Raw genomic sequence first — 19,655 nt, 5'->3', positions numbered from 1 at the left:
AAATCCTGGACTGAGAGCTGTGAAGGAGCTTAGTACTGCACAACATAGGCCAAAAAGATTTCATCACTGGAACTATCTCAGTTCTTTTGGCATCCCTCTTTGATAGTTTTTAAAAGGTATAGCCAAGGAAGGGTACCTCAGAAGAAAGAGGTGGGAAAATGGAGTGATTAATTTTAAAAGAAACTGTCCCTCCCATGTCTCTACTTGCAGTGGTCTTTGTCCATGGATGTCAAAGCAGGAGTCTCTATGTCATTGTATAGCTCAACCTGTCAGCAATATTTAACCAGGGAGGAAAAATAAATACATAGATAAATACCTATAATTATACTGAAAACTCGAGCAGTTGTTTTTAGCAAGGTAGTCTGAGAAAGTGAAGTGCATAGAGTTGTCTAGCTGAGACTTTAGAAGGCGCATTTAACGTTTGTTTCTAGTGATTTGAAGTTCAAGAGGTGCAGCAGACAGAGCCTCAGTCAAGTGAGCAAAGACCCAACAAATACATTGCTGAGTAAAACAGGGCAGTGTTGGTCGTATCTCATACAGAGTCAGGTTGGCTTGGTTCTTTTTCAGGAATGGTACAGAGGTATAAAAGAGATAATTGATAGAAAAACAAAGGAGCCACTTTTAGAAGTAAACTGAGAGCCCCTCACCAGCCATTTCTAATTATCTGGGTTTGTGGCAGAGTTTCAGAGCCCTGTGTGTGCAACCAAGGTTTCAAAACAGCTTTGGCCTCCTGCTTATACAGCTCAATTACATTTTTGCAATCACGAGGGCTTTTTGAATGTGGGGAGTTAGAATCTTGTTGAAAGCAGTTGGGTTCCAGAAACTGAAGCAAGACATTGTCAGGTTATATTAAAAAGAGACACTTTCATTAAAAAAAAAAAAAAAAAAAGCTTCATTTGAGTCCTGCCTGGTCCCCGAGAAACGGTGAGAGAAGTGCAGCGTGCTTTTAGTACAGTTGTCTCTTTCTCACCTTGCCCATTACTATTTCTCCCTTATGGAAAATTTTCACGTGCCTTTGAACTACTAACTTCTTTCCCCAACAGGATTTTACTTTTTTTTTCTCGTGGAAATACCCTGAGCTTTTAAGTTTTGGTGGTTTGGGGTTTTTTGTTTTGTTTTTTGTTTTGTTTTTTTTTTAAATTATTAGAGAGTTTAGGAAACTCCAAAAATTGGGCTTAGCTTCACCCACTATAAAAAAGCCGCTAAACCCCTCTACGTGAAGCTTCACTTGGTTACAGGTTTTGCTCATCCCATGTTCAGATTGCGAGACACTGAACTATAATAAGGCATGCAGTTATTCGAACGCAGATCTACTCCCACGCAGCACGACAGCACTCAGCTGAACCCTGAATGTTACATTCCCAATCACAGTGGGGGCTTTTTATGTTGCTTCCACTGATGAACTTCAAAGCCCTCTTTTCTTCCCCACTGTTTTATTTCTATCTGAATTACTGTAATCTTGTTTGCTCTCATGTAAAACACTTGTTTTCACTGGAAGGATTTTTTTTTTTTTTTAGTAACTCTTTTCTGCAAACATCCTAGTGTAAGGATCAAAAAAAAGTTTAAAGACATGGCTAATCCTGTTGGAAAGTAAGGGGATCAAGTTTTTGTTTTCCAGTGTGGAACCAAGTAGCTGTATGTTTAACATAAGTAAATACTAAACTAGCCCAGTTTTGCAAATGGGAAATTAAAACAGAAAAAATAATTTTCTTGTGCCCAGGGCCCAGGCCACTCACTAGACTGGGATGCTGAGATACTTCCCATTCCAGTTCCGTAGTGAACAGCACACGAGAGGGGCACGACCAGCATCACAGACACATTCACTTTAGTACTGGGCATAAAAAATTACGTGTCCACGTACAAAGGCTCCACTGCAATTCTGCAGCAGAACTTAGGGCTCTGAATTCTGACCTGCTGCCTGGAGTACTGAGGTGCGTCGAGATCATCGACAATGACTTCACTGGACTTTTCCAGTCTCGGCTCAAAGGCAGAACGCAGACTTGAACATAGGTCCACAGTCTCCATCACACGCTATTTCATCAGCCCTAAACACTACAGATCAGGGACCAACCTCTCTGCTGACCAGCAAGGAGTAACCTTAAAGGACATTACTTATCTGAAATATTGACCAAACATAGCTCTGTTTTCCCCCCACCCTGCCAACACATATACACACACTTAGAGAAGTAAAAAAAAAAAAACAACAACAACATTTCTTTCTCTAAATTTGATCTTTGTGACTCAAAACAGTGTGAAAGCGGTAATCCAGCTATGGGCTTTTCTCCCCCTGTTTAAACTTCTCAATCATGGTGATTTTGGAGAGCATGAAAGACCCCAGATGCTCAAAACACCTCAGTAGATTGCCTAGAAAGGGATCTCATACTTTCAGTATGTGTCAGAAAGACTGCGGAGACAGCAGGTTAGGAAAAAAAAAAAGTCTTACTCTCCCTCTAGGAGAATTCAGATGTAACACTGCTTCCACATAAATTTTCCTCCTAAATCTGCAGATAAGATTTCTTCACAGCTGTGACTTGCTATCTTTTACTGGTATCAATATCCAGTCTCTTGCTCTAAGACTTCAGAGCTGTTGCTGAGGTTGGGCTGCTGGCAAGTGACATTGGTAGCACTTTCTTTCCAAAACAACTAATTCCATCTGCTTTCTTACTCCTCTCCCTGCAGGCACTCACTACAGCACCAATTCAGGCAACATATGTACCACACCCGGATGTGTTACAGCAGGTAATGATTGCTGCAGAGGTGATGTTTGACATGTTGTTACTTCTACCGAACCGGAGTAAGCTACAGTTCAGGTTTTAGGACTGAAGAAGCTGAAAAGGAATGTAATTTCCCCTTGGGATAGATACACACTGCTATTACTGTCAAAGGCAGCAAGTACAGCTGTCCTCAAATACAGTTCCATGTGTAAACACTGAGAAAAAACCCACCCTATTCTTACTTCTCCATTGTATGCTTCCTTTGTCACCAGGAGTATCATTCGTAAGGAAGTAGTACAGGAAAATTCCCAGTCTGGTTAACAGTTCTATGGCTCTGGCCTGAGCTGCAGACACATGGTTTGACCAACACAGTCTCTATCTACGAAGTATAATAAAAATCCCCTTAGACCCAATTCTTTCTCAAAAAGAACGCATTCTACACATGGGGCTATTCACCTTCTTATTCCTGGCATCTACTTGTACACCTCCATGATATGCAATGAGAGGTAAGACTCCAGCACAGAGGTTCTCATTTTCCCCCTGGAAACACTGGCTTTGTAGGTAGGGCCCCAGCAGAGCACTGGGCAGCACGCCCACGCCTCTGAGGTGCTGTGCTGTGGCAGAATCATTCTGCCGTTCAGAGGATCTCTCTAAAGCAGTACAATTGCAGTGAAAGTGTCTGCTGTCAGTTCCTTCCTTGCATTTTTAAGCAGAAAATAGGAGCCTTTGACTCATAATGCATGAGAATGAGTCTTATCCACTATAAGCAGCATAAGCAAGGTGCCTTCTTGCCAGGCAGCTTTCTGACAGTCTTTGGTAGTCCCAGAGATTACTGGGCAGTCTGTGGAACTCAACTCTCCGATTTCAATACCTAGCTGCTAGAATAATTCAGAATATGGACCCAACAGCTGACCCTTGCAAGGATTTCTACCAGTATGCCTGTGGGGGCTGGCTGAACCGGCATGTTATCCCAGAAACCAGCTCCAGATACAGCATTTTTGACATCCTGAGAGACGAGCTGGAGATCATCCTGAAAGGTAGGAACAAGGCTACTCTATCCTTGGTTATGCATTTTTGTTTAGTTTCAGAAGTTATTTACTGCACATTATAGAGAGAAATGAACTTCCGTAGAAGTGTTGATTGTGATTTTTTTTCCACCCCCTCCAAGTCCTTTAATCTCTACATCTCTTACTACATCCATTTCATGGGAACATCCTGTTCCCACTAAAAATTACCCACAGGTGATTTGGTACTAACTTCAAAAGGAGCAGGACAGGCTGCATGCACGTCCTTCTTCCTGACACTTCTTCCATTAATAGCTCCTTTAAAGAGCACTCTAGTCTCACAGTAATTGAGGCCTACACTAACAAGTATTTATCATAGTTCTGAATTCTCAGTGATTTCTATGAAAAGATCAAAGCTCTCCAGGGCAAAAAAATCTCACTGCAATGGTTCCTTCCCCAGGTGTGTTGGAGACTTCAGATCAAGGGGACAGAGAAGCATTTCAGAAAGCTAAAATACTTTACAAGTCGTGCATGAATGAGAGTGAGTCTCTTCTCGTTCCATTGATTCACTTGTTCAATACCAAACGTACGAAAGTACCAATGTACTTCTAAGCAAAAGTCATCACTGTCCATGGCCTTGCCTGGAAAACTGATCTTCCGCTGAATGAAGATGGCTTGGTACATCGTTAAGGCTTAATATACACATTCTAGGATGTACAAAGGGTGGATGCTTGTTACCTACCTCTGGTATCAATGCAAAGCCTTCCCTTCTGAATGCAAAAACGTGTCCCTTTTCATCCTTTCCAAACCTATTCAGTCAAAATTGGTACTGAAGCCCGCAGAAGTATTTTCATTACTTTTTTTGAAGACTAACATAGGAGACAGATGATTTCATGGTATCTCTTTTTCTGCTGTGACAAATTCAGTTTCAGATTTAAACTGTTAGGCCTATTACACATTTTTCTTCATTTTTTTCCTATGGAAATGATACAGTATTTGTTTTTCCTCTCAGGTCTTATAGAGCAACGAGATTCATTGCCTCTGCTAGAGGCCTTAAAGATGGTTGGAGATTGGCCAGTGGCTTCTGCAGACTGGAATAAAACCAAAGGTAATGCTCTACCTGAAAGAGTTCAGTACTGTTAAGTCAAAATCATTTATTGTACCAAGGAGACTACTGTCATTGTAGTAGATTCTCCCTTTTAAATTTTCCTTCATAAAGAAAAGTCAAGGTATCATACTTATTTAGCACACAGTGATCTGTATAAATATATACCCATATTATAAGGAAACCTAAAACACCAACATGAACAATGAAAACAAAAATAATATAATCAATACAGCTGTGTTCTAGTGCTTGCATATTAATTAGGGTTTGGAGCATAACTGCCTAACTAGGCTAGGTCATGGTGATTTATACTGTGCATAGACAGTTGCATATATCTATTAAAACATTTACTGATTACTTTATATCAGAGACAGATAAGGCCAGTAAGAACAGTCTAGCCATTTCTAGCCACTGTAGGAATGTCCTGTACAAATATTCTCACATCATGTCCAGTCTGGTCTCAACAATTTCAGCAGTAAACTTTCAAACTATACAACTTAATCAGTCCTGATACATATTGATAAATAATGCATATTTTCCCTTTTATTTACCAGAACCAGACTGGAGCATGGAAGAAAAACTCTCCATAATGAACTCCAGATTTAACAAACGTGTCCTCATTGACATGTTTGTATGGAATGACGACCGGGATTCCAGCAGACACATCATATATGTAAGAAAAAGTCTGCAGAGAATTATTTATATGCCAGAATCATACTGGATAGTTACTTCCACTGCATACAGATTAGCTTTCCATAAGTCAGTGGGTATGCACAATACTGGCAAAAATGTGTGCAACAGTTCTGTTCCCCAAGTGGCAGATCTCTCTCAAAGTCATATTGGGAAACACTTTATGGTAGCATAATTTTTGTTAAAGAAATAAAAATCAATGGACAGTTGCCGATTTACAGCATTTAAGGATTGTAGATTCTTGTGACTTGCAAAATAATGGTGAGGTTTAATATATAACAGGCAACCATGTTTTTTTAAAACACGTAAATAATATTTCAGGGTTTGTTCATGTATGCTTATGCATGAAGTCTAGCCCTCAAGTCAAGCAGCTTCTTTTTAGAGTTGCTTAAATTTATTCTTAGACCTCAGTGGTTACTGAAAGATTTTGTTTAATACCCCACGCTAAGTATCAATCCTGTCCTTATCTAGAAATCCAGACACAAAAGTTGTGCCTTCCATCTCATCCCAGTTCCTAGAAAGCTAAAGTTCTGCGATTGTGTGGTGAGAGTGTGCTGTTGTCATTGCAACACTGAAGGGAAGGCACATGCAGCGCTTCGTGTTGCCTTTCAAGGATGCCTTTGGAAAACACCAGTTCCTGTTCATCACTAACTAAAGAATCATATATGATTTCCTTCAGATTGACCAGCCAAGTTTAGGAATGCCATCCAGGGATTATTACTTTAATGGGGGCAACTATCAAAGGGTAAGTATTCCTTGTAATTTATTTACTATGCGCTACTAAATCACTTTTGTTACATATCCCTGTGTTTTGGAAAACTCAAATATATGAAACTTTGTGTTATGTTACAACCAGAATTAGACTGTGACATTCACTGCTAGATTTTTTCCTAATTATGCCAGAATTTTGTAAAGTTTACAGAAGGACTGAACAACTGTATAAATATCAAGCCTCCCCAGAACTGGCCATTCATACAGATGAGAAGGTTCTGGGAAGATAAAATCATCTTGTTTTAAAGCTTAAAACAGTCTCTAGTTTTGAAGGATAGCTTCACATTTTCAGCACAGGTTGTCTTGGATTTGCTTACAACTGCCTCTGAAGCCACTGGTTCTGGCTGCTATTTTAAAAGGTACTGGAAAGATGGATTATAGATATGGGAGAAGAATTGTTATACTGGATCATATTTGAACATACAATACCCAAAATACATTTTGCTGAACACCAAAATGCTCAGAGTTTTTCACATGTTCATTCAGGGGAAAAAACGTTTTAAAAAGTTTAAGAAGTGGTTTACATGGACCAGCAAAAGCTATATTAATGGAACAGATACTCAGCTAGTAAGAATCTGCTGCCACTTACTCCCCCCCCAATCCCCAAAATTACATGAAAATTGTGAGAGATTATTTTCTAGCTGCTTTTCTCTGCCAGTGCTCAGAGCAAAAACATCAGGATTTCTGTAAATACATAGAAAGCTGTCGCAAACATAGCCAGATAATTTATCAGTTTCCAAGATGAAAATAGGGCTTTAGTACATTTTATTTTCCTCAATTATGTCATACTAACAAAAGAGGACTTGCAGCCTACCATCAGACTAATTTTCCTAACGCGAATGGAAGGGAATACAGAGAGACAGTAATCAGCATTTTAGACTCTTGTCTTGTGGTTGTAAAGGCAGATGAAAACATCAGGGAGACTAGTTTTCTTCTGACTTCAACGTATTTGACTATACTCTCATATGTAATATGGTCCTGTGAAGTTTTCATGAGATTGTTTCCACACCTTCTGCACACGTTTATAAACTACCAATTTCTGTTAATCTGTCTCATGATACAAAACAATCTCCACGTCATTCTGCTGGGAACAGCAGAGAGCTGCTGGAACTGGGATTCTATTCTGCAAGTTTCACCTATATAGTGGCAGTTACAGCAGAAAAGAGGGGTATTTATGCATTGTTGCATGAAAGTCAGATTTAGATTGACTTGTAGGAGGTAGAAAATCAGGTACAGTACCTAGACGATCCTAAATTAGCAAAAGAAAACCAGTTCTACTTAATACAGTTTTAATTTGAAGCTATAAAGAAGCGCTAAGGCTGCGTTTTTAATCTTAATGAATAAGGAGGAGACACAACCCCTTTTTATTTGCTATTTAACAGCTCGCTTCCCACAGACAATGAACCCAACGCTGATGTCCCAAACCCTCCCCCCCCGTGCTTAGACCAGCATCTTTTGGCAAAACTCCTGCTGAGGCCTGTGGGAGTCTGGCCTGATTACGGCCTCAGCATTCAGCCTAAAAACACAAATAACAACCATGTAAGTGCCCAGACTCAATTTCACAACTGTTACTGTATTTATCTGGTTTCCAAGGTCTACAGAGGAAGAAAAGTATGCAAGAAGAATAGGTAGTATTAAGCTTCCCTGTATCAGTACTCCCTCAGCAGCCACCTATCTTTCCAAGGTCCACTCCGAGGCATAAATCACAGCCACACTCTCCTATTAGAAATAAAGCAAAAGGTATCACTGGGAACCATCCAAGACAGAGCGTTTTTTTCAGGCAGTAAAAGCAGGGAGTTTAGAAGATTTATGGTATTACTTTCAGAGAACATCAACCTTCCACATCTACCCTGGTATTTTGGCTAGTAGGGATCACTATTCCTGTAGTGTAACTCAAAGGACAGAGCTTTCTCTTTGCTCGGGTAGTAATTCTCACCCAGAACGCCAGAGTTAAATTGCACAGGAAGAGTTGCTTTGTCTATGTATTTTGAGACTGCCAACTGCACTGTAAGGTATTCCAGGATGAACCGAGGTCCTAGGAATTGCAGTTGTATCTATTATAGTAGGAAAAAAAGGATGAGACAAATGGAATAAGGACAGTTGCATTCAAGACAAGGGCAGAGGCTGTGACCTCTGGGCCAAACTTTTTCACAGCACACTGTGAAGCTAAAATAACACAAAGAATGGTTTGCTGAATGAGAAATGATAGACAGCGATCCTTTTCTTTGGAATGCTACACACGTCCTGTTTCTTGCGTGCAGGTGAGAGAAGCTTACCTGCAGTTCATGATCACCATTGCCAAAATGATCCGGGAAGACAAGAACACGTCTAAAGACGATTCATTTGTCGAAGAGGAAATGGCAAAGGTTATGGAGCTTGAAACAGAGATTGCAAATGTGAGTCAAGAACTTCTCAGATTGCGGGGGAGAAAGCAGCACAGGACACCATCAGATAAGCTTTCATTTTCAAAAGAAACTTTTATTTGCATATTATTTGAGTGTGTATATGTCCACATGCATGCAATTTCAGCCATTGACACTTGTATTAGTTGATTCTAGTAATAACCTTGTGAATGTCTTCAGGCAACTACCCCAGCAGAAGAAAGGCATGATGTAACCTTGTTGTACAACAAAATGACCTTAAAAGAGCTACAGGAAAAGTTTGCATTGAACGTAAGTGTTTAATGAGCAGTCTGATACTTGCAGCCTCCTCTTATTACCATGCCAATTGAAAATGGCTTTGTGAATTTATCAGTGATGCAACAGAGAGGTATAAAATGATTCCCATTCTTAATCTTCAGAGTCCCTTAAAAAGCATTTTTCTGCTGAACAACACTACAATTACATTCAATCCCATGGACTGTAGAAAGTCCAGACAGTTACTAAGGCACTTAAACACCTGGCATTGGTATATGTCTTTCTGTCTGCCTAGGAATTTAACTGGACCTTCTTCATCCAAGGTGTCATGTCTTCCGTAAGCGTTCAGGTTGACCCTGAAGAGGAAGTTGTTGTATATGGCGTGCCCTATCTGCAAGAGCTGAAAGCAATTATCTCAAAGTACTCAGCAAGGTAAAGAAACTGGAGAATATCCAAGACAAAAAGTCACAGAACTATTGTGGAAATGTAAATTATTGGGCCCACTTGCTAGTCCTGCCAGAGCTTCTCTGACAAAAGTGACAGCACTTCCCTGTAAAATATTGGTAATGTCTGCTAAGCTCCTAGGTCCCCCAAGTACTCTGGCACTAGGAGTCTCACCTGCTCACATTCTTAGAAAAAGTTAAATGGGAAGAAAAAAAAGAAAAAAAATGCATCACAGGCTTAGCTTTTGTTACACTCTAGAAGAAAAAAATAAAGAAATTAATCCCTGAACAGACATGGTGGCACAGTCCTCAGCCTGGATGCCTCTACAGTCAGCCAGCCTGTTAAAGGACACTCACCTGTAGATGCTATAAAACTGATGGCTGGCAGCAATCGTTTGCTTTCTTATCACCACTCAAAATTGAGATCCCTCTCTGACTGTCTGCACTAGTGTTGCCTTTCACAGAGGATTAAACTCAGCTTTGCTTTCCCACACAGCACCATCCAGAACTACCTCATTTGGCGATTAGTAATCGATCGAGTCAGCAGCTTGAGTCGTCGTTTCAAGGATGCTCGGGCCAGCTACAGGAAGGTATTTCCTCTCTTCCTAAAGAGGCTGTAGAGCATAGAAGAGAGTCCTGCAGTCACCAAATCAAGTCCTTGTCGATACAACAACATTGTTATGTCACGTAATCCCCAAGCAAGTCCAAGAACAGCAGTGAACAATCGAAACCTTTGGAGGTTAACCTCCTCTTTAGGCAATGATTTAGAAGAGAGATGCATAGGCAGCACTAATCTGTGATGTTTTGCATTGCAGGCACTCTATGGGACAACACTGGAAGAAGCCCGCTGGAGGGAGTGTGTGAGTTACGTCAACAACAACATGGAGAATGCAGTGGGAGCAATGTATGTGAGGGAGACATTTGCTGGTGAGAGCAAGAGGATGGTATGTAGTTTACCCTTCATACTATTGTACATCCACAATGTCTACAGTGCCTGTTCCCCTCCATCTGATCTCCCAACGTTTTTTGTCTGCTAAAGACACCAATCAGCCAAGAGTCAGAAGGCATAAGAACTCATTTATGATGCTCTTTTAAATGCTGAGTGCCATGTTTTAGAGCATAGAATTTGGGAACATCATCTTACAGTAGGAAGCCTTTCACACCTCCTTAGCTGTGCCTGGGAAAAATAGCATTTAGATGATTAATTTCTTCCTGCCTCTATTTTAGGTCCGAGATTTAATAGAGAAGATTCGTGAAGTGTTTATAGAGACTTTAGATGAGTTACAGTGGATGGATGAGGCATCTAAAGAGAAAGCTCGTGAGAAGGTGAGAGATAACAAGGCACTTCAGTATTCTGTCATGAATCTGAAATCTTTGGACTTTTGTAGTATCGCTATTCTCAGTTCCTCTACAAGTGAGAGGGGAAAACTTTGACATTCACTATCCTGTTATCCATTATCCTATTACATTGTCCATTTCTTTTTAATCTTTTGTTAGCTCACATACATTTTTATTTCCTTTAATAAGTCTTGTGAACCATGTTATAAATGAGGAGAGAAGATGGCACCAAATGCATCTACTAGAATGACAACTGAATACAATGCAACACCCTCAAAGAAAACTTTTCAAACATTTCATTGAATTTAGGACCATCAGCACCATTCCAATAGCACAGGGGGGGATGGGGGGGAAAACAAACCACCCCACTAGACGAGTGTTAAGCCCAGTGCCTGTCAGATGGTGCTGTAGGGTCTGCAAGTCTACCACAGTGGCTGGACACCAGTAGGTGAGAGGAAGGCTGAATGTTTCATATTTTAAAAAAGTTTCACTAGGCAACAGAGTGCATTTGAACAAGGTCTTTAAATATTTACAACCAATTTCTCACAAATGGGTGGACAATAGCAATAAAGAATTTGAACTGCTACGTGTATTGCAACTTTAAAAAAAACCCCACAATTAAGAGGAAACATTAAACTCTTTTCTTCTAGGCAATGGCAATTAAAGAACAAATTGGCTATCCAGATTATATTTTGGAAGATCAGAATGAAAAACTAGATCAGGAATATGCCAATGTAAGTATGCTGTGTGAACCTCAATATAAAAGCCTACACTTATTTCCTTGCCACTTGAAATACTTATACCTGTGCAACTGTCATTTCCAAGTGACTGGACAGCATACAAAATTGATTGTGTTGAACATTTTAATAAGTAAATGCATGCAAAGAGCTAACTATTTAGTAATATGAGGAATTCCTCTTTCCTCACAGCTTACTAATATACTTGGATATCTGTTCTTTAGTTAAACTTCAGTGAACAGAATTACTTTGAAAACATTCTGGAAAACCTGAGAGCTGGAGCCCAAAAGAGCTTGAAAAAACTTCGAGAGAGAGTTGACCAAGATGTGTAAGTTTCCAGACTGCATGCTGCAGCCACAATCTCAGTTCTGACATAGTGGTCATCATGCTGAAGTCATATGCTGTGGATAGCTGAGACTGATTAAGAAAGTATCTTATAAGATCTCAGACAGAAGCAAACAAGTAGTTCATTGCCTTTTGTGATAGGAATTCATCCTGTTCTCTTAGCATCTCTTTAATCCTTCATTAAGCTGCTTCACATTCAGATACTACATTGAAGCTACTTAGCACAAAAGCAGTGACAAATCTTTCTGACAACTGAACAAGGAGGAGGTGAGATATATCAGGGTACTTCTGAAAAATTTATATTCAGGGAAAAAAAAAAGCTTAAAATGTGCTGGCTGGAATTCTGTTGGAAATATGCCCAATCTTGGGAAAGCTGAGCCAATTGATGTCCATTTGCAGCCAATTACCTCACACTGCACCTAGTAAAGTATAAACATATTTTTCAGGAACTTCCTGTCATGGGTGCAGGTTTGGCTGCTTCATGATCTGTTCTTTGACTCCATAAATGCACCCTGAGTAAGTCTTGGGTCTTCGGCTGCATTGCCCTAGCTGTTACCTCACAGTTCTCTACTCTTAGGCAAATTATCAGCTAGTGCTAGTCTTAAAACAATCAAAAGCAACAATTTATGAATGTGCTACTAAGAGCTGCAAGGTGAGCAGCTGGCATCACTAACCAGTAAGAAGTATTACTACACAACATCACCAGGACAACCCCTCCAGTCCTTCAAGCACAGCTGAGTTCCTGCCAAGCCCATGACATGGATACGTCCCAGAAGCCCTGGCTTGTATGTTCAACAACAAATGCCTTGGAATATGACCTGATTTCCAGAGCTATGAGCTATCCACTCTGAACTTCTGATAGTCCAGTTAGCTGTGTTGGAGGTGTCCAGATCAGGAAGCCACCTGCAAAGCTACTGCTGAACACATTACTGACAGATACACTGTAATGGAAGGCAGAAGGAAGGAAGCTATTGCCAACTTGATGTGGTGTTCACTAGCAGGCTTCCAGCCTGTGTGATGCTAGAAGAGAATGTTTTGAGACAAAGGAAAGTAGATTCCAGTAAGAATTTCAAACACCTATTCACAAAATGTAAATTAACACAGAGTTATTAATAAGCAAGCAAACAAGAACTCCCCAAAGGGAGGCATTAGCCAAGTTAACTATTGCAAAGCTGATTCACTTTTTCTATCCTGCTTTCTGTGAGCTGGTTTTAACTCAGAATGCGAGCACACAATGCACACGCTTAGAAACCCCCAGTGAATTACTGATGAATAATTCACCAAGGGAGTTTTCTGATCAGTCAGCTAAATAACAGAGCACTTTTCTGCCTCCTCATTTCTTGGGGAATCAATCCTAGTGCTCTTCATAGCAAAATTCTTGCACAGCATTGGTTTTCTTAATCCACAAACTGTTACAGATCACCGCTGACTTTTACAGTCTGTCTACAGACACAGATGGTAGCCCATTAGCCAAAATTCCCAATACCTCTGCTCATTCTAGGTGTGGTTTAAAGCACATTTGTGGGAACCTTTTCATGGATTAGGCCTTCTTTGCCTGGTAGTTTCATGATACAGAAAACACCAATAATTTGCACTTTTTTTTCACATAATGAACTGCATCTTTCTAGTGATGTCTATCCAGCAGCTTGAAGGGTTTCCCCAAGGAGATGTAAAAGCACTTATCACTCCAGATCACTGTTTAATTAAACTGAAGGCGAGTTCATAACTAATATTGCTGATATTATTAGCTAATCACTGCAATTAAGAAAACTAGCCATTTTTCATAATCATAGCCTTCTTGAGGGGGCCATTATTACAAGCTACCTGGCCAGCTACAAACATTTCATGTCAGGCATATCAAGGAGAAGCTTACGCACCAAAAACGTGTTTTCACAACAGGCTGGCCTTCAGAGCAAAGCTGTTTTGAAAAATTCTCAAGTACCCCCTTGAATTCAGGAACAGATTCCTGCTCCCTCTCGCTGCATGTGTTACACAAAGATTCGTGGCAATATCAGCACAACTCATCTCTACCACTTACTCCTTTTCCCCGGCTGTGATGAGCAGTCCTCTCTGTTCTATTAGTCCAGAATAACTGATTCGTCTATATCTTTCAGTTTTTGAAATGTGCTGTATTTCTTAAACAGGAAATCCGATTCCATTGCAGAGCAGCCCACAAGTAGTTATGTCAAAATATAGCAGATACAGCAACTAGGGCATCACAAGATGCTGTGAGGACAAGGGATGTGGGAAGAAGAATATGCAAAGCTGGTGCTGCTGAGTACTTATCAGGAGTTCATGGCTTCAGACTGTTACTGCATGGTTCATAAGAGCAGGCTGACTACAAGTGTATATCAGAGGTAGAAGAGAAGGGGAAAAGACAGAGAAATACAAAGAATAAAGAGTTACCAAGCTATTGGAGAGAGTTTCCAGCAGTAGCCTACTTAAAAATAACTTCTCAGAGTTAACACTCATTGTGTATGAAATACTTGACTCCAAATGCAGACATTTATATACCTGACTGTGATTATTAGTTTCAATTTTTCAACGCACCACTTTGGTCTTAACTTCCAATTTGAGTAACTGCCTTCTGCTGCTCAGAACATCCTCTAAATGCTAGTTTTCTTTTGAATGTGAACTATTCATGTCTTCTAAGCTTAGATAGCGTTAAGATGAGCTGGTAAACGGTTTCCATATGTACAGCCTGAAAGTGGCTGTTCGACATTCAAGAGCAAAAGCATTTCCCTCACTTTGACTTGGCATTGTTCTGAATGAAAGGTGCTTATAAATGAGACACCAGTTATTTCCTGGTATTAGTATTTCTTTACAGCTGTGTTCAGTGGTACCCTTCTTCTCCAACTCAGTCGTTTCCTCATATACAGCCTACATTTTTTTAACAAGAATAATTCAATAAAAAGAATGTGTGGGGAAAAACAAGAATCATGACTAACTTTGTGTGCAACATTTATTTTTAGATGGATAATTGGAGCTGCAGTGGTCAATGCATTCTATTCCCCAAACCGGAACCAGATAGGTAGGTTTACAACAATTTTAAACAGCTGCATGGAACTAATTAATAATTTTTTGCACCACAAGGATGCAAGTCTGCTGCTCAGAGGCAAACCTGCCTGTGCCCTTCAGGCAATCCTGGGCAAGGTAGACCGGCTGTTCTTTTCAAGCAGTTACTTTGTTGATGGATGTTCAGCTTCCCCTCCCCACACTTGGCAGGCACAGCGTATGTACTGTAACTGGATCAGCCTTATGTTTGAAAGCCCGAGACAGTAGCTGCTACTATACGAGTGCCAGCTTCAGAGACCAGAGAATGCTCAGTGTGTTCTGGGCTGTTTGTACTTGAGTTTCCACATTCCTGATAAACATATGGGCAGCCCTCCAGTTTGCTGTATGTGCAGATGGTGCTGAAATTGTATTGATAAGAGGCATACCACACTAAAGAAACCTGCCTTTGCTTACAGAACGTCAGATCTGGGAGTTTTTGCAGAGTTGCTAGGCTGACCTTTCTTGTTCTCAGCAGAGAATATCATCAGACTTAAGACACAGTGGACCTGCCTGGCTCCCCATGCTCCCTGATCTCTGAGCTGCTGCAGGTGGCCAGAAGCTCAGGTTAAACCTGCAGATGCTGTAGAGACTTTGCAAAATTCTGAGCACCCCAAACAGGAAAGGAACCAAATCATTTCTACTAAGCAGTGCTAATTAAAATGCCCAGATTGCCAAGATCTACTATCCACATACTGCCAAATACCTTAAGAGGAAAAATCCATGCCTTTTTTATACCAGACAGCAGCTGTACCCTGCTCACAGGGCAAAAGCCAGAAACAGAAAGCAGCCCAACCAACTGACCAACCATCACAAGGGAAAACATAGATAACTGCTAAAAACAGAAACATCCAAAGTGCTTATAACTTAGCCCTCCATCCTCATCAGAAAGAGCTGGTTTCTGCTTGTGTAGCTTCCACTTACCTCCATATTGTAGGTACAGTAAAAGCTGCGACCAGTCCTTCAGCCATGGCAGGGTGCTCCTGTAGCTTCCCAATGCAGATCATCTCAGAGCTATACTTGTAGTCAAGCTCAGGTCCCTATTTATCTACTGTGGTTTTATGCTGATCATAATCAGCTGTGAGCCAGCTTTCCAGGCAGGGAACTCAAGTCTTAAAGAAGACTGGTACCTCTGCAAGTTTGCCCTGATGAGTAATATTGAAGTCACTGGTTTAAGCAACTTAAAGATGAATATGCAAGCCAAAAATCCAAGCACAGCTACCCACGGTAGTGTAGATGTCTTAAATCCTGTTTCCTCCTGTCTCTAATCTGAGGAAAGCAATTTTCCACACTACTTTCAGTTTCCTGCTTCTGTCTTACTGCAGTCTGACTTAGAAATTTCATCTCCCCAAAACTATATGGGTAAAACCTATATAGTCGGAAGGGTTTTGTCTCTAAATGAAATATTTGCTATATAATTTCAGTATCTCACTTCTTAGAAAGTATCTTATTAGAATGAATTGCTTACGACCTTAATTCCTCTAGAAGCCTATATGCTTTTCATTTTACATACATGGGGCGAAGACTAAACCCCATTGACTCTATACAATGCTTTTGCCAGTCGACTGAGGAAGGACAGACCTCCCCCTACCCGCCACCCGGCATCCAGGTGCACTGGGGGGGCTGTAGGAATTACTGCTGTGCATGTTTTACACACTGACTATTGTTGGTAATCAGCATATGATTGCTAACCTTTCTTGAACAAAAATAAAGCAATAAAACATCCATTAGTTCCCCTATAAAATGGCTGTAAAACACAAACTGTACCTGTCTCCAAAAGAGAGTTACTCAACATTTTGGTCTTGACTTACTGCAGCATACGTTACAGACCAGATTAGGCTGAAGTTGAAATGTTGCTTGGTTCTCAAACAAGGAGATACTGTAGTGGCAGATGTGCTAAATTAAACATTTATTAACTTGTCATTTTCCATTTATCAAGAGAGAAACAGTTTCACATGAGGAGGCCTGACGTTGTTTCTAATCATTCTGTATTTTATGTTCTATCCTGATGCTTAAACCAAGCAAACAAACTGCCTGCAAAGTATGCAAAAATAAAGCTACCTTACAGTATCTCCCTCTCTCTTCCCCTTTTTGCAGTTTTTCCTGCTGGGATTCTACAGCCCCCCTTCTTCAGCAAACACCAGCCACAAGCCCTGAACTTTGGAGGGATCGGGATGGTTATCGGGCATGAAATTACTCATGGGTTTGATGACAACGGTGAGAAGATAACTGAGAAAATATTCTTCTTTCAGTTGCAGACATTGCACTGTAAGAAATGAGTCACACACCAGTGACTGAAGTATCGGTGCGCACACGATCGTACACCCGCTAAGGCACTATCCGGGAGCACGCTATTAACATTGCGTTGAACATTTTGCGGTGAATGTTTCACACAAGAGGTAATCAGATGTGAAAAATAAATTGAGTCAATGAGAATTCTCAGGAAAAACTGTTACTTTTACAGCATCATCAGATCGGAAATACAATGCAAGCAGATATACTGGCTGTGAAAGTAAAATGAAATTTTGGAACTGTGTTCTTTGGATAGAAGAGCTGTCAGTAGTGTCTTGATCACAGGAGACTTTTTTTTTCAACGCAAACATTTAAAATAAATTGACTTTATTATCTTTCTAGAATGCTATGTAAAATAGCTTTGGCCAAAAACTCACTTCTGATACCATAAGATAGTAATTTCTTATACATGGGCTTTCTTCAATGTGGCTATTTTATGTTAATTAAGCTTGTGCAGATTACACATAAGCACACAATATAGTCTCGGTATAAAAAGCATGCTTTAGCCAGAGATCTGAGAACACAAACACCAGAACTGCAATTCCAGCTTCCTCCTGTTGTGGCAAAGTAATTAATTCTCTTTGAGCCTCAGTTCTGTCACACGAAAGGACTGCAGTTCATCTGTTCCATTCCCTTGTGCCAAAGCAGAATCAACTGTGACAAAAACACTGCCGATAAATCTCTGTAGCACAGACCAACTAAATCCAAGGAGGAAAGAGAGGAGGAAGTGCAGCTCTAACGTTAAAAAGAAACAGATACAGTCTTCCCTTTTCTCTTGGATTTTCATACAGGGAGGAATTTTGATAAAGACGGAAATATGTTTGACTGGTGGAGCAATTTCTCAGCCATGCATTTCAAGGAACAGTCTCGTTGCATGGTTTATCAGTACGGGAACTACACATGGGAGCTCGCTGGAGGACAAAATGTAAGTAAAAAAAAACAACATTTCACCCCACTGGTGTTTTTTATACCGAAAAATAATGAATGTAAATGGAGAAAGCATTAAATCCCACATACTACAGGCTAATTGTTCTGGAAATAAGATACAGGGGTGGTTTCTTGTAAACTGGGGATACTAGCGTAGCCTAGAAAACCAGCAATATCTGTGTGCCATTGGGTTAATGATGAACCAGGCCCACGTGTGGTTCTGCTGCCAGACCCTATGAAATGTTTTTTGCAAGGCAGGGTGGAAATCTGGTGTTTGCTGCTGTGCTTTGCCAGTCCCACTAGCATATGTTCTCCCCAGCAGCCCCCATTCTGTTCATGTTATATTCGTATATATTCCCTCTATTCTAATCTACGGCTTTTACCCTGTTAATTTTTCTTTTTCATTCTCTCCTTTCTTTGACCTAGCACAAAGTCACTGCTTCCTTCTGTTCCAGACTTGACTGTCTGTCTGTGATATATGACTCTGCTTCAGCTTGTGGTTCTTAGGCTTGCTAATGTTACTGACTATAAAGTAAATGAACGATTATTCTTTTACAGGTCAGTGGAATAAGCACATTAGGAGAAAATATTGCAGATAATGGAGGAGTCCGACAGGCTTATAAGGTAACTTTCAAATACACTGTGAATTAACTTTACCTCTGGGATTCAGCCACGGGGTTACCTATTCTGTCATAAAAAAATTGACAAGTAACATGTTATGACCATATTCAAAAACTTAAAGCCTCTATTATACATCTAGCAGCTTATGTCCCCATAGATCCAATCACAGTGTAGGACTGCTGGCATTCTTGCACTCAGGAAAAGGCCACCTAATTCTCCTAGCTGTACTACAACGCTTGATGCTGCATACTTCTGTCTCAGGTGAACAAGGGCAACGTTCATAAATAGGCACAGTATTACCTAGGAAGAAGGTAAAACACTCTCCATTTTCTAAAGCCCTTAATTCTGAAAATGGCAGCCACAACTTCAGAAAGCTTTTCACATGGCAACAGAGCGCTAATTTCTTGGCAACACAGTTTAGTGATATTATGAAGCAGGGCAACTGGTTTTTGCAAGTTTAATTCTCTCACGCTTTTCATCTTTGATCTCAAAAGTGACACGTCAGGTAGGACATGAAAAGAATAGATGGAAATACCCATCTCTTTCCCAAGAGATATCAGCCAAAATACCTGTCTCTAAAAGCCTACCTCCTTTTGTTGCTTTCTTTATATGTTTTATAAGCTTTACCAAAATAACAAAAAGTCCCTTCTACCTTGCTGCTGTTTATTTTCCATGCAGCTAGAAAGCAGAATAAAAATACAAGGGCTGGTAAGCTCAGAACTGCCAGCCTTCTTCCAAGGCAAAAGGTGGCTTCAACCAGTCAGTTATTTTGAAAACAAGAGAAATGCAACTGGTGTTTCAGAGCACTGCCTCCATGCTGTGGTTGAAAAACTGTGGTGTTCAGCATGGTTTTGCCTGTTAGAAACACTATTGCATATCACCTTATTTCTCCTGCTGTACCAGGGGAAGTCAGCTTCCAGACTCAGGGAAGTCCAGTAACTTTAATCCTCCAGGTTTACAAGCCATCGTTAATGAATAGGA

The 19,655-nt window shown here is 40.4% G+C and overlaps 1 protein-coding gene across 1 annotated transcript in view; it reads left to right on the top strand.

Moving 5' to 3' along the window:
* MMEL1 (membrane metalloendopeptidase like 1) overlaps window positions 1-19,655 on the top strand; it is a 31,061-nt gene that overhangs the window by 5,253 nt on the left and 6,153 nt on the right. Inside the window, exons 3-20 of the mRNA XM_009934427.2 lie at window positions 2,680-2,739; window positions 3,590-3,751; window positions 4,179-4,259; window positions 4,731-4,826; window positions 5,378-5,496; window positions 6,193-6,258; window positions 8,546-8,680; window positions 8,867-8,956; window positions 9,216-9,352; window positions 9,860-9,953; window positions 10,179-10,307; window positions 10,591-10,689; window positions 11,352-11,435; window positions 11,663-11,766; window positions 14,756-14,814; window positions 16,932-17,051; window positions 17,918-18,051; window positions 18,612-18,677. Of these exons, the coding sequence (XP_009932729.2) occupies window positions 2,680-2,739; window positions 3,590-3,751; window positions 4,179-4,259; window positions 4,731-4,826; window positions 5,378-5,496; window positions 6,193-6,258; window positions 8,546-8,680; window positions 8,867-8,956; window positions 9,216-9,352; window positions 9,860-9,953; window positions 10,179-10,307; window positions 10,591-10,689; window positions 11,352-11,435; window positions 11,663-11,766; window positions 14,756-14,814; window positions 16,932-17,051; window positions 17,918-18,051; window positions 18,612-18,677 (1,835 nt within the window). The remainder of the gene's footprint in view (window positions 1-2,679; window positions 2,740-3,589; window positions 3,752-4,178; window positions 4,260-4,730; window positions 4,827-5,377; window positions 5,497-6,192; window positions 6,259-8,545; window positions 8,681-8,866; window positions 8,957-9,215; window positions 9,353-9,859; window positions 9,954-10,178; window positions 10,308-10,590; window positions 10,690-11,351; window positions 11,436-11,662; window positions 11,767-14,755; window positions 14,815-16,931; window positions 17,052-17,917; window positions 18,052-18,611; window positions 18,678-19,655) is intronic.

Source organism: Opisthocomus hoazin, chromosome 16, assembly GCF_030867145.1.
Source record: "Opisthocomus hoazin isolate bOpiHoa1 chromosome 16, bOpiHoa1.hap1, whole genome shotgun sequence".
In the NCBI taxonomy this organism is placed as follows: Eukaryota; Metazoa; Chordata; class Aves; order Opisthocomiformes; family Opisthocomidae; genus Opisthocomus; species Opisthocomus hoazin.
The sequence above is the reverse complement of the archived record's forward strand: the minus strand, read 5'-3'. Positions and strand labels throughout refer to the sequence as shown.